Below are 17,431 nucleotides of genomic sequence, written 5' to 3' on the forward strand. Positions count from 1 at the left end.
TATTTCAGTAAATTACACAGAATGAGTACAACAGCACAGAATGACAACATAAACTAAAAAAAAAAATATTTTCAGATGCCCTTTACTAATAAAAATTGAATTAAAAATCTATAGCTATGATTATCCATCTTGGGGAAGGCACTTTATAAGGTCAGCATCTTTTAAAGCACTTTAAAAACTCTTGTCATGATTTCGACTCACCTTTTTAAGTTTTTTTATTGTCACCTGAAGATCCCCAACTTCAGTATCATACTGGCGCTTCAGCTCATTTAGAGCTTCTTCAGCTTTTTGCTTCTCCTGCAATATTTGTTATCTCATTAAAATCTGAAGCAGGCTTCAAGTGTTCCTTAGAAAATGCATTCATCATTTTGGAAACTACACACTTTCCCCTTAGACTAATGTGTCTGATTTTGTCTTTCCATTATGTCAACCTGCCCTTTCCTTTAGATCAACAGATACTGATCTTATAATTGCAGTCCACTTATAAAATATTTATAGAAATAAAATGGTAAAGTGGAAGTAAAGATACGGATCAATTCAGCATCTGCTATTCATGTCATAGCCTCCTCTAACACTCTCAATATCTTACCAAAAAAAAAAAAAAAACCAACAAACAAACAAACAAACAAACAAAACACCAAAGAGAAAGAGAATTGTTCACATTTTATTCATATGTAAATTTACGTATGCATTGCATATATAGATGTATACATACACACCCACATATCAGGCCATTACTTCCTTTTATTTAAACGAGCCTTCTATGGCTTGGCATACAATATGCTAGTAACAGCATCACTGTGCCACCACCAACTACTTCTTTATTTTTGTTTTTCTTTTAAATTTTTTTGCTTGCAAGTGTTGGAATATTACAGGGTCTTGTTCGGCAAAAGGCAGGCTGATGACGGCACCTTTAGTTTCAGTATCAAACCAAGTACACTATTCTGAGTTTTATTTCAATGAAGACAAAGAGATTTTGAAAGGAAGTTACACAGAGCACAATGAGAAGAATAGTATGTTCCACATGCCTCAGATGAGGCATTTGTGTTTAACTCACTCCAGTCACTCCCAGGGACTTCAGTGCACAGTTTCACAAGAGAAACCAGAATGCAGCAGCGAAAAACGGTACCAATGAGACAGGCTGAGTTTTCCAACAGAGAAGACAGACATGGACTTTGCTCAGAATTCAGTGCTTTCCTCTAGGTGATGCTGACATCCGTGTCTTAAAATTATAATCCATGTGTGATAATGATAATCAGAGCAATCAGCTTAAACTGGATTCTCTCACTGTTGGCACCTATATACTCCTAAATATTATTTGGTAACTATTTGCTTCCCTCAAAGAAACAAAATATAGGATAGGCTCAACCCATAGATACTATCACACAGAGGCAGGTGTCCTGGTGGCATGAGTGACATCATCTGACAAACAAAAGCTTTGTGTATAGGCATTAAGATTAGTGGCTTAGTACAATCCCACAAAGTAAATATCTTACATTTACTCTCAGGGCATTTTAGTAGGTGGAGTATGTGGAGCTATGAGCTAAAGGGAACAATTTAGGTGAAAATGGAAAGAGCACTGTGAGGAACAAGTTACAGCCCCTATCTATAGCTAAGGTGTGAACAGTGAAATCACAATCCATGCAACTCGGTGACAATTTCAGGACTTTTTAGAACAAGAAACACAGACGACTAGAAGTAGATAATGCATAGCAGATGTGTTTTTACATAATGCTAGTACATAATGTTGTGGATGTTCTCAGAATGACTGAATACATACATCCCAGTCATCTTTTTACAAATTTTTTCAGTGATTTACCACTTCTTATGAAACAGAAATTTTCTAAAGCAAATGTATCCATTTCCTAATCATAAATGCTTTATCTCTCTGGAAAGTTTATCTGCACTGAGAGTTGCATTATCATTAGTTAAACAGATTATGACACTTTTTTTCTGGGCTGATATCTTCAACATTTTTATATCATTATATTTTGTTTATAGGAAAACAACTGACTTTTATGGTTTGGTAGGAGTGTTTCCTCTTGTATAGAAAAAGATACTGTTTGAAGCAAATCTATCAGAATACCATTTACCTTCACAGATCAATTAGAATAATAGAATCATAGAATGTCCCTGGTTTGAAGACACCCACAGGGACCATTGAGTCCAACCATTGAGTCCAGTCCATCACTGAGTTGGACTGTGAACTATTTTAATATCAGCAAGTCAGCAGACTGCACTTTGTTGCTTCTGATTCTGCAAATGCCTTGATGAAAGAACCCATACCAAATATATAAACATTTAGTATATTATATGTCCCACAAAGCAATAATTGTGCCTATAGTATATTATTTAATTAATGAATGTCCTATGTCCACATCAGACTACTTTCATAAACTGTTCGGTATAATATAAAGTTAGGTTTATCTTTCCTGAATTTAATAATTGTCCAACATGGAGCAGACAACACAGGTAGGGTGGTTTTACTGTACTGCTTTCTGCTTATAATTACACAACCACATGTGGCTCTATTATATCTTTCAGTGGGTAAGGAGGATTCTTGTATTTTTCCAGCAAGACTGCAAGCTGGTTAAAACAACGGCTAAAAATTGAGCACATTGAAACAGTGTTTCCCATCAAGTTTGGGAGTTCCAAGCCCTCACACCCTGTCATCATAATTACCTCTCTTATGTCTCCAGCTCTCTAAAATATAGTTGCAGGATGAGAATGGGGAAAGAGAAAGATCACCGCTCCAGGCAGATACATATATTAGGAACAAATGACCTAACTACTAATTTCCATATAAATTCATCTACTAGGAGAACTAGATTCCCCTATTTTATGGTAAAGGGTCATTTTCTCCAATCTGTTTCCAATACTGGTCTTGGAAATAAATTCCTATAGGCCAGCACATTCTCATAAAAGTGAAAGACTTTTTTTTATTGGTTTATTACATCTGAGCAGCCACTTCTCTTTGGGAAAGCATTAAGAGAATACATTTTCAGTCTCATGGATAGCTTCTTTTCATCCATGCCCTGCCTTCAGTGCCTTTGAGCCAGCCCATCAGGATCAAGAACACAGCTGACCATCAATCCTGCTTAAGAACACTGAGAGTTTGGTAGTTATGAAATTCTGTAAATACAAAATACTCACTTCCTTTTTAACTTTATGCTCTGCAGCCTGTATTCGTTGTTCCATCTCTTCCTCCAGCTCACTGAGCTGAACTGCCGCTTTATCCTGAGCTCTAAAATTTAAAAGTAAATACTCTCTTAGGAACTGTCCTCTGGCTTGACAGAAAAGTTGTGTGAAAAATGTCTGCGTACCTCAGCTGAAAAAAATTAGGCAGACAGACATGGAAACAGTCTAACATTGCATGGACCTTGAAACTCGTATGGTTTGGAACCAAAATCACAAATTTGTTTGAAAATACAAGCAAATTAGATTCTGAATAATAGCTGATAGCTGATTATTAGTATGAAATACATACATATTGAAAACTTAAGTTACAGAGATAAAAGGCCATCCTTGTTATCCTATGAAGAGACTTCAAAAGGACAACAGCAACTTGCACCACACATGCATACAAGATTTCTGTCCTGAGATAATCTGCTTGGTTTTGGCAGTAATGACGTGAGATTGCAAATGCTGAGTAGTTACAATAGGTAAAACCACCCCTTGAAGCTGAAGAAGCAAAAATATTGTTTCTAAATTGAAAGTGTAATGAGCTTGTATGCTAAAACTCAAAGTTACAGTAAAGGAAGAGGAGTCAAAATGGTTTAAGACATAAAAAATAAGAATAGAGCCTGCAAAAATTTGGTCCAGGATTCATCCCAAATATGAACAGGGAATCATCTGCAAGCTGCTACATGTGCTTACACACGTGTGGGCATACAAACTAACCTTTGAACTTGGTTTATGGAAATACTCTGCATGATATATTTTGTCATTAACTCCCAGGAGTTTAAACTAACAAAGTATGATAGAGATAAAAAGTAACCGTGAAACTGAAGTAGAAATACAACTCACTATACCTTTTTACTGCAATGGCCAAAGTTTCCATCTCTGTGCTTTGAAGTTTGATCTCTCGGATGAAGTTCTTAATGACATGTTCGTACGGCTGGATTAATCTAGGTTCCGCTATGTGTATGTTCTGATACAGAACACTGACCTGCTCTTGTCTGAAAAAGAGAGACACCATTTTAACACACTAACTTGGAACAATGTTTGTTAAATGTATTATAAATGAAGATATTCCCCTTCTTGCATGTTTTTTTAAATTTAGCAAGTTAGATACAGACTTTGAACATTCAGCATAGTATGTCTGAATTCTTCTATATGATGTACACCCTTCCTGCTTCTTTATGTAGCTACTGTAGAAAAAACTTTTCAGCTCAAGTAAATTTTCTGTACTTCTGTTCATGGTGTATTGAAGAACATGCCACTGGATCAGTCCATAATGTATATCAAGTTTGTTGGTGGTTCTACTGTTAATCATAATTCATGAAGAAATTTATGACTGCATAAGAAATGAAAATGGGTATGAATGCCAGCTACCTAAGTTAAAATAGGTGTTTAAAGGGAGTAGAGAGAGGTGATCATATCTTGTTCAAGAAAGAAAGAAAGTTTGATGTTCCCTCAGCTGCTGGACTTCTAGTATTTAAATCTCTTGTATCAGGCTGGAGTATGGAAGGGAGCTCTAGTGGAAATGAAAATCCAGGGCTCTGGTTTAAAACAAATTATTCTTGTCCAGATGACCATACTCCTCACAACGCCAGCCCTGCTTACAACCTGAAAAAAATTCCTTGTTATAAGAAGTTAATTTTGTGTATGATTATGATGTGAAAGACAACAGATATACCTCACACAGAAGAAAGAAGATAGTTTCTGTAGATGCTTTAGTTATTAAAAGCCCTCCTAAAGTTTATACTGCTTCTTAAAAGCTGCCCTAATACAGGAATAAGATATTCTGATTCCCATTTGATCTAGACTCATTTACATAGCTTGTATACAGTTTAAATTGTCAAAGCAAAGAATCTTGACAATATACAAAAACAATGAACAGCATGACCACCAGAACATTATTACCCAGGTTACTACATAAAAAGCACTGATTTCTGGTCATACCTTGAGTGATGCCAGGCAACCCCTTGTATTACATGCCAGCTAGGTTCCAATATCTGGATTACCATAAAGCAAAATACCAGAGAAAATTCTGTAGCAGAATTTAACAGTCCCAAGAAAAATGAAGCTGATTGCCGCACAGACTATATGTCAGGGCATGAAATGTATTCAAGAACTTAAAAATTAAATAGAAGAAAAAAAAAAAGAAGCAAAAAAAGGAAAAGGGAAGATCAGGCCTAGAAAGGTGGAGGAAACAGGCCAGTAATGCAGAAATACAGTGTATCGGTGGCAGAAATGCAAACAAAAATAACATTTTGCAAGTTCTAGTCTAACACCATACCTAACATATAACAAACAGATGAGCTATTTTTGTTGTTAGAGAAAAGCTTAAACTCTGATTCAATAATCCGCCCCATTAGACAGATAATATTTTCCTCTCTTCTGTAAAGGTAGTCCTATTTAATAACTTCACCATATGCATGATATCAACAATCAGTGTAAATTCTCTGCATTTTTCCCCACTTGAAGTAATTCCACAGCTTAGATCATCAACACTGCAGCACTATGCTTCTTCTATGCGATTTCCCCACTGAAAGTATAATTTATTTTATTACAACAGTACCATAATTGTTACTGTACCTCAGATTCCCATTTAAACAACTGAAGTATTCCAGGATACAATAAAATGTTCATTTCAATACACAGAAACATAACTGTAACACAAAGAAATACAGATTTACTGATGCCAGAGGCATTTCTATGTTCAGACATGTTTCTGTCTTGCAGAGGGTTTCCTTTACGAAGGTTAAAGCTTTAGCTGTATTCAGTATTTCCAGAAGTTACAATAAACATAATGTAGTGCTCTGAATATCTTCCAATGTTTGTATAAGATTTCTTTTCCAAAATATATTTTAAACAGAGTAATGTCAAGGTTCACAAATACTCACAATAATATGCAGATTTATCTGATCATCAGATCACAGAATCACAGAATGTTAGGGATTGGAAGAGATCTCGAAAGATCATCTAGTCCAGTGCCCCCACCAGAGCAGGAACACCTAGATAAGGCTACCCAGGAAGGTGTGCAGGTGGGTTTGAATGTCTCCAGAGAAGGAGACTCCACAACCTCCCTGAGCAGCCTGTTCCAGTGTTCTGTCACCCTCACTGAGAAGTTTTTTCTCAAATTTAAGTGGAACCTCCTGCGCTCCAGTTTGAACCCATTGCCCCTTGTCCTATCATGCTACAAACTATGTATAAATAACATACCATTAAAGAAAACCCTAAAAGTATCTTTATTCATTCAATAATTTGCATTAAAAAAAAAAAAGTAGACTTAAAATCTGCCCCTCTTTCACTTTGTACTATTACAACGTACAGACAAAACTAAACAGTTTACTATACAGAGTTTTGTTCTGATGATAAAAGCGTATCACAAAATAAGTCTGAGTTTTGAGTTCATCAGATTTCAACTAAATTTCAAGTGTACAGCAGATTTGTAGCATTAAGACAATAATTTCCAAGTTCACACAGCTGGACAAATAATAAGTGCAGTGTCTCCAAGTACTACCATTTATAGAATGCCTACTCCATTAATGCTGGGTGGGCCTGAAGCTGGAGCCTGGCTGTACTTCAAACATTACAAAATGTATCCTCTCCAGTGTCTCTTCGCTTGAATCCCATTTATTTTTGACACTTGAACTAAGACCTGGCAACATACGCTGTGTTTCATAAATTCCTAGCACTTCCGTATTTATTTTTCAGAGCTGCAAATTGCTAACCACAGCAGACAATAAAATATTACAGAATAGTTTTGAATTTTACATAGAACCAGATATTACGCATATTCAGAATTAGCTGCTGAAGAATGCCACTTCTTCAAACAGTGTGAATATATATAGCCCTTTAAATGAATGACATGTAAAACAGAAATGGCACTAGCCACAGCAAGATGGACCAAGTTTATCAGTCTTCCCAGGCAGATAAATTCAGCACAACCTAGGTCAGTGTCCTGTGTTTGGCTTGCACAGAGTTAATTTTCATAGGAAGCTGGGAGGGGACCCAGCCAGGACATGCTCAGTATACAAAGTAGGGGAGCTGATTGTGGGAGGGAATTGTTGATGAGCGGGCTTGGACATCAGTTTTCTGGGTGGTGAGCAATTGCACTGTGCAACCTTCACTTTGTATATCCTTTTATTATTATTATTGTTGCTCTTTATATCTTCCTTTGCTGTCCTGTTAAAGTGTTTTTATCCTAACCTACAAATTTTACCTTTTTTCCCCCCACAATTCTCCTCTCTATCCCACCCAGGATGAGGGAAGAATGAGTCAGCAGCCACATGATACTTAGTTGCCAGCTCAGGCTAAACCAGGACAGTCAACATATATATTGGATGTCACCAACAAGATGCCTACTAGTACCATTGTTTCCTAGAAATTAAACAAACAGTGGGACAATTACTTGTTAACTGATGCTAACATAAAATATTTGTTACTTGAGCAAATGTTTTCCTGATTCCCTCCTAAATCACAGGTCAGTGAATTAGGATTGGATCTTTAAGGATTTACATAACATTTTTCACAAGATTGTAGGGTTATGTTACTTTCTTTCTCACCCCAACTTTTGTAGGATTAACCAGCTGCTGCCTTTAAATCAAATTAAACTACATCCCTAAAACTACTGTCTACTTCAAACTGTAGTACAAATCCTGTGTTCAAAAATACCGTATGTATGATGTTAATACCGGAGGCCTCCTATCATACAGACAATTAATGGAGTAGCAAAATGGAAGGTACAGTGTCTTATGCTGAAGGAGTAGAAAATCAATCAATCTGGTCATTGCTTACTGTATTTTGTATCAGACGACATATGGAGTGGAAAATTGCAATGTATTTCTGCAACTTACATTCGCTTCACAATAATGCCACAGCCATTGTCTCTTGCAGCTTCTTTCTGAAGCGTACGCAAATACACATATGAGAACTGAAGACAGAAATCAGTATCTCCATGCTGCTGAGTCTCTGCCATACAGGTAAGTCTGCTTTAAGATACTAGTCAGAAGCACAAGTAATCATTGTGAGAGTTTATTCTCCCTCTGTGATACAAAACCCTCTGTATATTTACTCTTCCTCCTTAGCCCAGTGACTAGCTAATACCCAGATGAATTCAAAGGATCTCAGTGACGCAGTTTTATGAAGTGGTACTTAGGTTTAAGAAGCAAAATAATACCCACATAACCACAATTATGCAGGATATCAGAAGGGTCTGGAAGGCTTTTTAGAATAAAATTGGCCACTGAAATTCTCAGTGACACTTACCTGAGTGCTTCTACGGCAACTTTATGGGAAATCTAACTAAAAACATGCCACAACAACTACTGCAGCAACAAAAAAAGGAAAGAGAAGAAATTAAAATCATGCAACAAAATTGGTGGGACTCTGCTTAATCACTTCTGCCTTCAGCAAGAAATAATACACTTTCGTGATTTGGAAAGACTGCTACTGATTTAATCACTCAAAGTATCCCCAATGAATTAGCAGCAAGCGCACTACAATGTATTTTAGATGTACGGAATTTTAGAAGGATGAAGCTACATACATTGTATATCAACATGCAGTAACTATTTTATGATTATGAGAGGAATTGTTCTGAATTGTCTCATTCCATATTTTCAATCACTCCCCTACCATGGTAGAATAAAGCAGGAGCAGAAGAGGGAAAGAAAAAACAACAGCAACAACAAAAACCACACACCACACTACGATTAGAGATATCAGATACTGAGCTTATATTAAGTGGCATAATTTCATATAACCCACAGAGATATGCTAATTTCTGTCAATTCATGGTATTATTCTGGTTTGCTGAACATACAGTGACTGCTTGCCTAATGATCCACACTCTGAATTCAGCTCAGAAGACTTGATAGAATTTATCAAAGAAGAATAATTCCACAGTTTCTCAGTATCCCGCATGTGTTCCCTATGTAGTTGTCAGAGAGGGGACGTTATGTTACATAGGCCCCTTAGTCTGACTACAAGGGTGGTATTTTCAGTATAGTTTTCCATCAAAGATGTACAAAGTGCAATAAGCTAGTGGAAAACTGGAGAAAATCAAAGAAGTGACAGTGATGTTATAATACCACTTTCCCTCATTCACATGGTAGAGATTCCGTGTTCCTTCCATTGTTATTTTGCATGTTTACCTGGCTCTGCTCTAGCAAGCTAGAGACTAACAAGGTGGCCAGCAGAATTTCAGCCCATGAAGAGAACTCTGGGGAGTCCAAAGCAGCAAAACAAAGTAAAAGCTTATGTAGCCAGGAGTTGTGTGGGGGCTGTCAGGCTTAGCTAAGCAAGGGTTGTACTGAGAGGCAAGAAAACTAGACCAAAGCGTTCCCCTGCAAGATTTATTTTGTAGGTCCTTCTGTGTACATCCATATCTTTCTCAACACCATCTCTTGCCAATTAGTAGACCTCTGTATTCACTTCTATCTTCTTTCTTACCCATGTTCTTACCTGTAAAATTAATGTCTCCAAACACTTTCTCTTTGTTTCCTTGACCCTGACATCTTTCATGCACTAGAAAATTACAGTTTTTATTTTTGCAGGTGTGGGTGAAAGCAAAGATAATCAGCATACACAGAAAACTTGTTTTCATGCTGATAATATGTTTCCGTTCCTAAGTTTTATAACCCTATTCAAGTGGCCTCTTCCCAGTGTAGGTGAGCTCGTAAAATTAATCTCATCACTTGTAGCAGCTTTCTTCTGAAATGAGCACAAAGGGATGAAGCATAAGGTGGTTTGAACTGTGTAGCAAGAGAAAGATCAAGCATTACACATCTAATGATCATCTTTACACTGGAGACCAGTAGCCTATGTGTGCAAGCAAGAAATAGAGAAATACCTTTTTCTGAAAACCAGACATAATGGATATGTCATCATATCAGCCACCAGAAAAGACCAACCAAATCCATTTCAAATTGGAAAGAATCTACTTTGTCACAGCTGAGTGCCTAATATTTCTCCTAGATTAAGTGCCTTATGGAAAAACAGATCACATGAAACGTTAACACAGTGTAAAATTCAAGGTATTTATCAACCTGAATCACTATGGGGTTTTTTAATACAATGTTTTCTTTTTCTGTGTCTGCCGTTTCAGAAACAGGCTGCATTTAAGGAAAATTAACAATCTGCAACCCCAGATGAGAAAGCCCGTCTGAGAGATGATTCCCAGGGAAGGGATTTTCGATGTTTCCAAGGAATACTGTTCCCTGCCTAAAAACAGCAGTGTGATTTGGAGCCAGTGGGGCATGAGTGGAAAAGACTGTGGGACAGGGAAGGGAAGATGAAGTCTGTGGAGAGGAGAATGCTCCAAATGACATGGTTATAACAAATGATTTTGTGACATGAAAATACCAGGAAAACTAATGCTACAGTGCTTAAGTCATTTGGCACAGATGCTGTTCTGATTAAAGCAAAATACAGAAGAGGCTCGACAGGGGTTTCGAGAGGTGGCTCAACAAGGTTTCTAGCTCACAGAAAGACATTCATCATACACAGATGCACAGATGCAATGTGCAGAGCACATTTGTCAAACCCTCATCCTGAGATGTATTAAAAGATAAGACATCATTCTTACAGCAGAGGTCTTTTCTCCAAGCACTGAGGACCAAGTATTAGGTTTCTCTTGGGATTTGCCTTCAACTCCTCTCCAGGGATCACCCTTCAACTTCCAAATAAATATTTCCAGTGCTGATATCATAGTTCATCATCTCTTGGAACCAAATACTAACCACTGACGAGAGCTGATGCTGTGTTCTATACTGGCTTTGTCAAAAATCCATCCTGGCTTATGATGGCAAAACCACGGCAGGTTTTGGACATTTTTTTTTTATGTAGCAGAGCCCCTTTCCTTTGCTGTAATACAGCAGTATATCCCATCACAGTATCACAGTATCACAGTATGTTTGGGAATGGAAGGGACCTTGAAAGATCATCTAGTCCAATCCCCCTGCTGGAGCAAGAACGCCTAGGTGAGGTCACACAGGAATGTGTCCAGGCAGGCTTTGAATGTCTCCAGGGAAGGAAACTCCACAACCCCCCTGGGCAGCCTGTTCCAGTGTTCTGTCACCCTCACTGAGAAGAAGTTTTTTCTCAAATTTAAGTGGAACCTCTTGTGTTCCAGCTTGATCCCATTACTCCTTGTCCTATCATTGTTTGCCACCGAGAAGAGCCTGGCTCCATCCTCATGGCACTCACCCTTTATATATTGATAAACATTAATAAGGTCACCCCTCAGTCTCCTCTTCTCCAAACTAAAGAGACCCAGCTCCCTCAGCCTTTCTTCATAAGGGAGATGCTCCACTCCCTTAATCATCTTTGTTGTTCTATGCTGGACCCTCTCCAGCAGTTCCCTGTCCTTCTTGAACTGAGGGGCCCAGAACTGGACACAATATTCCAGATGGGGTCTCACCAGGGCGGAGTAGAGGGGAAGGAGGACCCCTCTCGATCTACTGACCACCCCCCTTATAATACACCCCAGGATGCCATTGGCCTTCCTGGCCACAAGGGCACAGTGCTGGCTCATGGTCATCCTGTTGTCCACCAGGACCCCCACGTCCCTTTCCCCTACACTGCTCTCTAATATGTAATTTCCCAACCTATACTGGAACCTGGGGTTGTTCCTGCCCAGATGCAGGACTCCACACTTTCCCTTGTTAAAATCCATCAGATTGTTCCCCGCCCAACTCTCCAGCCTGTCCAGGTCCCGCTGGATGGCAGCAACACCTGTCTTCATAGTTTAGTAGCTCATGTCAAAACCAGCAATCTTTTCTCATTTTGTCACATCCCCCAGATCCACATTTCCTATACAGCTCCAGATGCCATGATTGGGGGTAAACTGTTGTAATAATCACGTTAGGACTCTGGAATTATATTATGCATAAAATCTCACAGTCTGTCAGCAGTTAAATCAAAGTCTGATGAACAGTCAGCTTGGCCCAAGGCACACAAGTAAAACAGACCCCAAGACTAAAAAGCAAAGCAATGAAGTATGAGTATCCTCGGAATCAGAAGAATTTAACTTGAAATACAGATACAAGCTGTCTTCTTGAGATTCATCCACCCATTTGTGCTCACATTAATTTAGTTAATTTTCCAATCACATTATCCAACTTGCCAAATATCACACAAAAATTTCCTGGTAGGCTTAAAGGGTTTCAGTTTATCCCAGAACAATCCCACAATACACAAGAATGCACACAGCACACAAAGTCCCAAGTCTTTTCTTTCTCATTGAAAGTCTTTGACATTAAAACTTCAAAATGTGTTTTCTGGGGAGATTTTTGCCTGTAATTTACAGATACGAATAACTATCATAACATACATAAACACAGGTTGTCACCTGAAGTGTCAGTGGATGTTGGATCATTCTTTGCTCAAGCCAAGGAATGGAAAAGCATTGCCATTAGGAGACTTTCCCACATGCTTAAAGAAGCACGTGCCTATTAGGACCATAGAGGGAACCTTCAATCTTAACACTGAAATGCAAACAGATGTGAGGTTGGCCACATATTAAAAAAGAATGCAACACTCTGTAACATGGTCAAGGGCTAAAACCTCCCAGTGCAGACAGTACACTGGAGCGCTTACTACCTGGAGCACCAGATAGGTAAATTCCCTTTTTGTCTACTCCTGTATCATTGCAAATTCTTCTTAGAGGCACAAACTAACAAACATGCTTGAGTTCTCAATAAAACAGACCTCCTATGGCTCACATAGGTATACTCCAGTTGACAATTCACTACATATCAACCAAAGGCATTGCAAACTTTTGTGTTTAATTACTCATTATACCCAATTGAATATAAAAACACAGATGGGTCGTTGCACTTTAAAGGAAATTAATGCCCCCCCAAAAATACCCTCTACACAATTCTACTAAAATCTGACTTCACACATTATATTAGGTCATCAGCCTGGAAAGACTTTCCACTTTTTTTTCTGCTAGAGGCACAATTGTCCACAGAGTACATGTAAATAATACAGCAAACAATGCTTTGACTCACAGTGACCACCTTACCAAGAAATTTAGCTAAATTCATTCCCAAAGATCTGTTCAGATGGGGAGGGAGAGAGCAAGGCTGAAAAGAAACTCTTTAATGTTACTACTTCTGTTTAACTGCACAACCACATCTCCAAAACAGACTTGGATGATTCGAAGTATAAGCTAACAGAACTGCACAACCAATACACCAAACTACATAGGATTAATCCCATAATAAAACTATCTTTTCAGAAACTGACTAAATTCAAAGTTTGCTTAGTTTAGTATGTGGAATGAGGCAGTACCTGACAGTGAAGAATGCTGCATCTAATGTCTGCTACTACACTGAAGATTGGGTCATGATATTGATGTTACTGAGTTTCACACCTCAATATGGAGGCTTGTTTATGGCATTAAAAAGCCCAGTCACAGAAAAAGAAGCTGAGCCACCTGTATTGATATAAGTGAAAAATTTCCCCTTTATTTCCATGGGCACTCAATCAAGCTGAGGAACGAGAGAGACCACAGGTGTTTACTGCGCAAGTTTCTCCCAACTGCAGCCCTGTTTTTTTCGCACAACGTCCATCTGCTATACCCTGTTACTTGCTTTATAAACCACAACAGTATCAAAGCATGTGTGCCACTGTTTTGCTAAACTAGGGCCAGAATGAACAGCATTTTGAGGGGCTGAACCTGAAAATGATCAGGAGAAAAATAAACAGTTGAGGTAAAAAAATATGGACAACAAACTCCACTCATCTGGGTTTGAGAAGTTTCTTCTTTGTAATTACTTCACTCACATTTTTCAATAGCAATGTTACAGCAAACATATGAAGAGCAATAAATCACCATGGGAGGGCACTAACTGTTTTATAGCATTAAAGATGCAAGTGTGCTCCAAGTTAGGTCTGTTTTTCAAAATACTGCCTTTCCCCAATAAAGATTGAACTGATAAAACAATTTTTAAAAAATTAAAAGATAAATAACTTTTTAAAAAGTACCAGCTTGCACTTTACACATTTTTGTTATATTCTGTTGCTTAAAATCTCTCCTATGCCCAAACTCATCAAATAATTTCAATATATTTATTATTTACACAAGTGGTCCTAATGGTTTTGGTGGGACTGCTCACATTAAAAACAATCAAACAAACAAACAAACAAACAAAACCAACTTACACCTATGTTTCAGGAAAAAAAAAACTGTGGGCCACAAATGGAAGAAAAAAAAAAAAATCTGTAACACAGACCTGCTTCTAGAACTTCAGGACAATAAAGAACAAGAAAACAAAGGGTACACTGTTCTTCAGCTGACATTGGCACACACCTAATAAATACAGCCAACTATGAAGGATGTTCAAAGCTATTTATAAAGCTGAACATGAATAGGAAACAGTTCAATAAAATTACTGCCCACCTGATACATATGTATTTAACTATTAAAATTTAGTTTTGTTTGCGATTTTGATGTATAAGAATCATAACACAAATTACATTAATTGTCTCATGATAAATTTAACAAAACTAAAGGATGTGTCTGCACACTCAGCCAACAAACACTATTCCCTTTCCCTCCTACTACCCTCTTAGACAAACAACTGAACTATATCCAAACTGATGTTGCAAACATAGTAACCAAAATACTGAGATAAGCTTATTACCCAGAGGACACAGATGCTTCCACAAGCCACCACTGTTCATCAATCAGATTTTTGCCATCTCCTATTGAGTTTCTGTCTGGTTTTAGGTTAAGGTACTACTTGTTCCTGAAAATTCTCATACAGAAACGTCGTTGTTATTCTTTTCTTTCTGTAGAAAGCAACTATGTATCAAGGAAGGCATCACGAACTAGGTAAGAAAGTTGTGTATGAAGTTACTATCTGTCTGGAATAGAGCAGTCTAAGACAACTAACTGATATTATTTACCCTTCCAGTCCAAAAAGAAGAAAACAATTAAGTCCAGTCGTGCACAAGAATTACAGGTTAAGTAACTGAAAATTTATCTGAAGAAACTTTTCATTTCACAATGCAAACATCTTTAATATTGTCTAGAACAAAATAATTGGGGTAGATAAGAATTAATGGTGCACTATATAGAGACTGGTAGGGTAGAAAGTTGCCAATGATTTGATACATGCTCCTGTAAAACAACAAACTACACATTCAATTGTTAAAAAAGTTACACAGAAATTAATGTGCCTTTTATTAGCTTCTGCGCACCTCACAGCCAGGACACACTGAAACTTGATATAGTCTGTATTTATTCATGTAGGTATTATTTTTAACTGCCTTTTAACTAATTGCAAAACCCTTAAACTAAGATTACTTGTTTTCTAGCTTTAATTACAATTTTTAAATGAAGTAGAATCACTCTGTAGCATTTATGGCCAACATTTTCAAATAATTTTGAGCATCTAAGGTTTCAGGCAGATTACTGCAAATCATCAAAATGTGTCTCTGTAAACTGGAACCAGGTCGGTACTGACAGACTCCTGGTAATCGGGTTAAATCCCAAACCAAACTACCATCAATTGTCATTTAATTGACATCGAAGGCAAAGGCTCTCACGGACCTCAGTGAGCTTCTCAGCCCGAGCGCCGCATTTATGAACACCGTTAACCTGGAGGCAAAAGCAGTGTTGGTCTGCAATTACCAGGAAAAAGGGGGTGCAAGAAAGATGCTGGGGGCTGTTCTGGGGATGGGGGGCGGGGGCGCGAAGTTTCATTTGCATCTCGTTTCACCGGGCTGGTTTTCACACGTGTGTCCCAGGCAGAGCAGCGAAGAGGAAGCAAGCAAGCGGCAGCACGCTGGAAAAACAGAGCTGAAAACCCTCAAAACCGGGAAGCAGATGTGAGTGAGGAGGGCTCTATACTCCTGCAAGTCCGGTGGACGAGGGGTCAGGCTAAACTACGGTACGGCCGTTCCCCGCCAGGGTATTGCGTCAGCACCGGCACACGCTGCTCCGGGGGTGGGGGCGTTCCCCTCCGGAGAGTGGCAGGGGCCGTTTGTCGCCGCGGGGCACCCCGCGGGAGGGCTCAGCCCCGGCACCCCCCTGGCCACAGCTCAGCCCCCACCGGGGCGGCCGCCCCTCCCTACGCCCCGGGGCCAGGGGGTGAGAGCGACGGCAGGCGCGGGCCTCACCTGGGGATGTACCTCGCCTCGTCCCCGAGCCGCACCTCGAAGTCCCTCCAGGGCTGCTCGAGCCCCGCGGCGGTCCAGATAGCCGCTGCCTCCTCCACTCCCTCCGCCGGGCCGCTGCTGGGCCGCCGCCGGGTGGCGCCGCGAAAGCCGCGGGCGAACTCCGGGAAGGTGATGGCCCCGTCGCGGTCGCTGTCGAGGCGCTGGAAGATGGCCTCGGCCTCGGCCGGCTGCACCCGCAGCTCGGCGCAGAGCGCCGCGAAGTCCTCCCGCTCGATGCGGCCCGAGCCGCTGGCGTCGCAGGCCAGGAAGAGAGCGCGCAGGCGGGACAGTTCGTCCTCCGCCGCCTCGGGATCCATGGGCCGGGGATCCTCTGCCCGCGGCCGGGACGCGACGGGACGGGACGGGACAGGGCGAGCGGCAGCGGCCCTACGTGGCGGCACTACTTTGCCGTCGGCTCGGCGGGGCGGTCCGGCCCCGCTCCGCCCCGGCGCCCCGCGGGGCCGGGCGCGGCCGGGAGGCGGGGGGCGGGCCGCAGGTAGCAGCTTTCGTCTGTGGCCGAAGCCCGGCAGTGCCAGGCCGGCCTGCGGAACCCGGGCGGGGCTGCCGGCAGCCCCGGGAGAAAACGGGCTGGTCCCCAGCGAACGGCCAGCAGGTGCCGGCCCCCGCCACCCCTGGGCTCCCGCCCACAGCCGGAGGGACAAGGACAAGGTGTTCCCTTCGCCACCTCTCTGCGCCGCATTTTGCTAACAGCACAGGTGACTGTATACGAGTACTACACGTTAACGAACAGGTCCCAACGCCCTGCAGCAATAAAATGTGAGTCCCAATAGCGTACGGTCACCTTAAGGTGTTAAGTCTCACTTCTGTTTTACGGCAGAATAAAAATACTCCTTATGTTCATGGAAGACAAGGAATGCAGGGTGACCCAGAGTTTCACTAGGTAAATTCTTGCTGACCATGAGTAACCTTGGAGTTACACATTGTTAGGTACGTGCTTACTGCTATCCTATCAACAGTAATTTAGCAATTGTTAAAATATCAGCATAAACTCAAAAGGCAGAAGCTAATTTCAAATCAATAAACCAAAGCAACCAGATTTTCAGTGCTCCCTGTAGAACTGTTGTCTGTC

General features: G+C 40.3%; 1 protein-coding gene across 1 annotated transcript in view; it reads right to left on the bottom strand.

The window, feature by feature from the left end:
* The window catches only part of RASEF (RAS and EF-hand domain containing), a 36,604-nt gene extending 19,855 nt beyond the window's left edge, over positions 1-16,749 (bottom strand). Inside the window, exons 1-4 of the mRNA XM_065861134.2 lie at positions 16,303-16,749; positions 4,032-4,178; positions 3,154-3,244; positions 202-297 (exon numbers count right to left, since the gene is read on the bottom strand). Coding sequence (XP_065717206.1) covers positions 202-297; positions 3,154-3,244; positions 4,032-4,178; positions 16,303-16,658 — 690 coding nt within the window. The 5' untranslated portion in view covers positions 16,659-16,749. The remainder of the gene's footprint in view (positions 1-201; positions 298-3,153; positions 3,245-4,031; positions 4,179-16,302) is intronic.
* Positions 16,750-17,431: the final 682 nt, after the last annotated feature.

Source organism: Patagioenas fasciata, chromosome Z, assembly GCF_037038585.1.
Source record: "Patagioenas fasciata isolate bPatFas1 chromosome Z, bPatFas1.hap1, whole genome shotgun sequence".
Classification (NCBI taxonomy): domain Eukaryota; kingdom Metazoa; phylum Chordata; class Aves; order Columbiformes; family Columbidae; genus Patagioenas; species Patagioenas fasciata.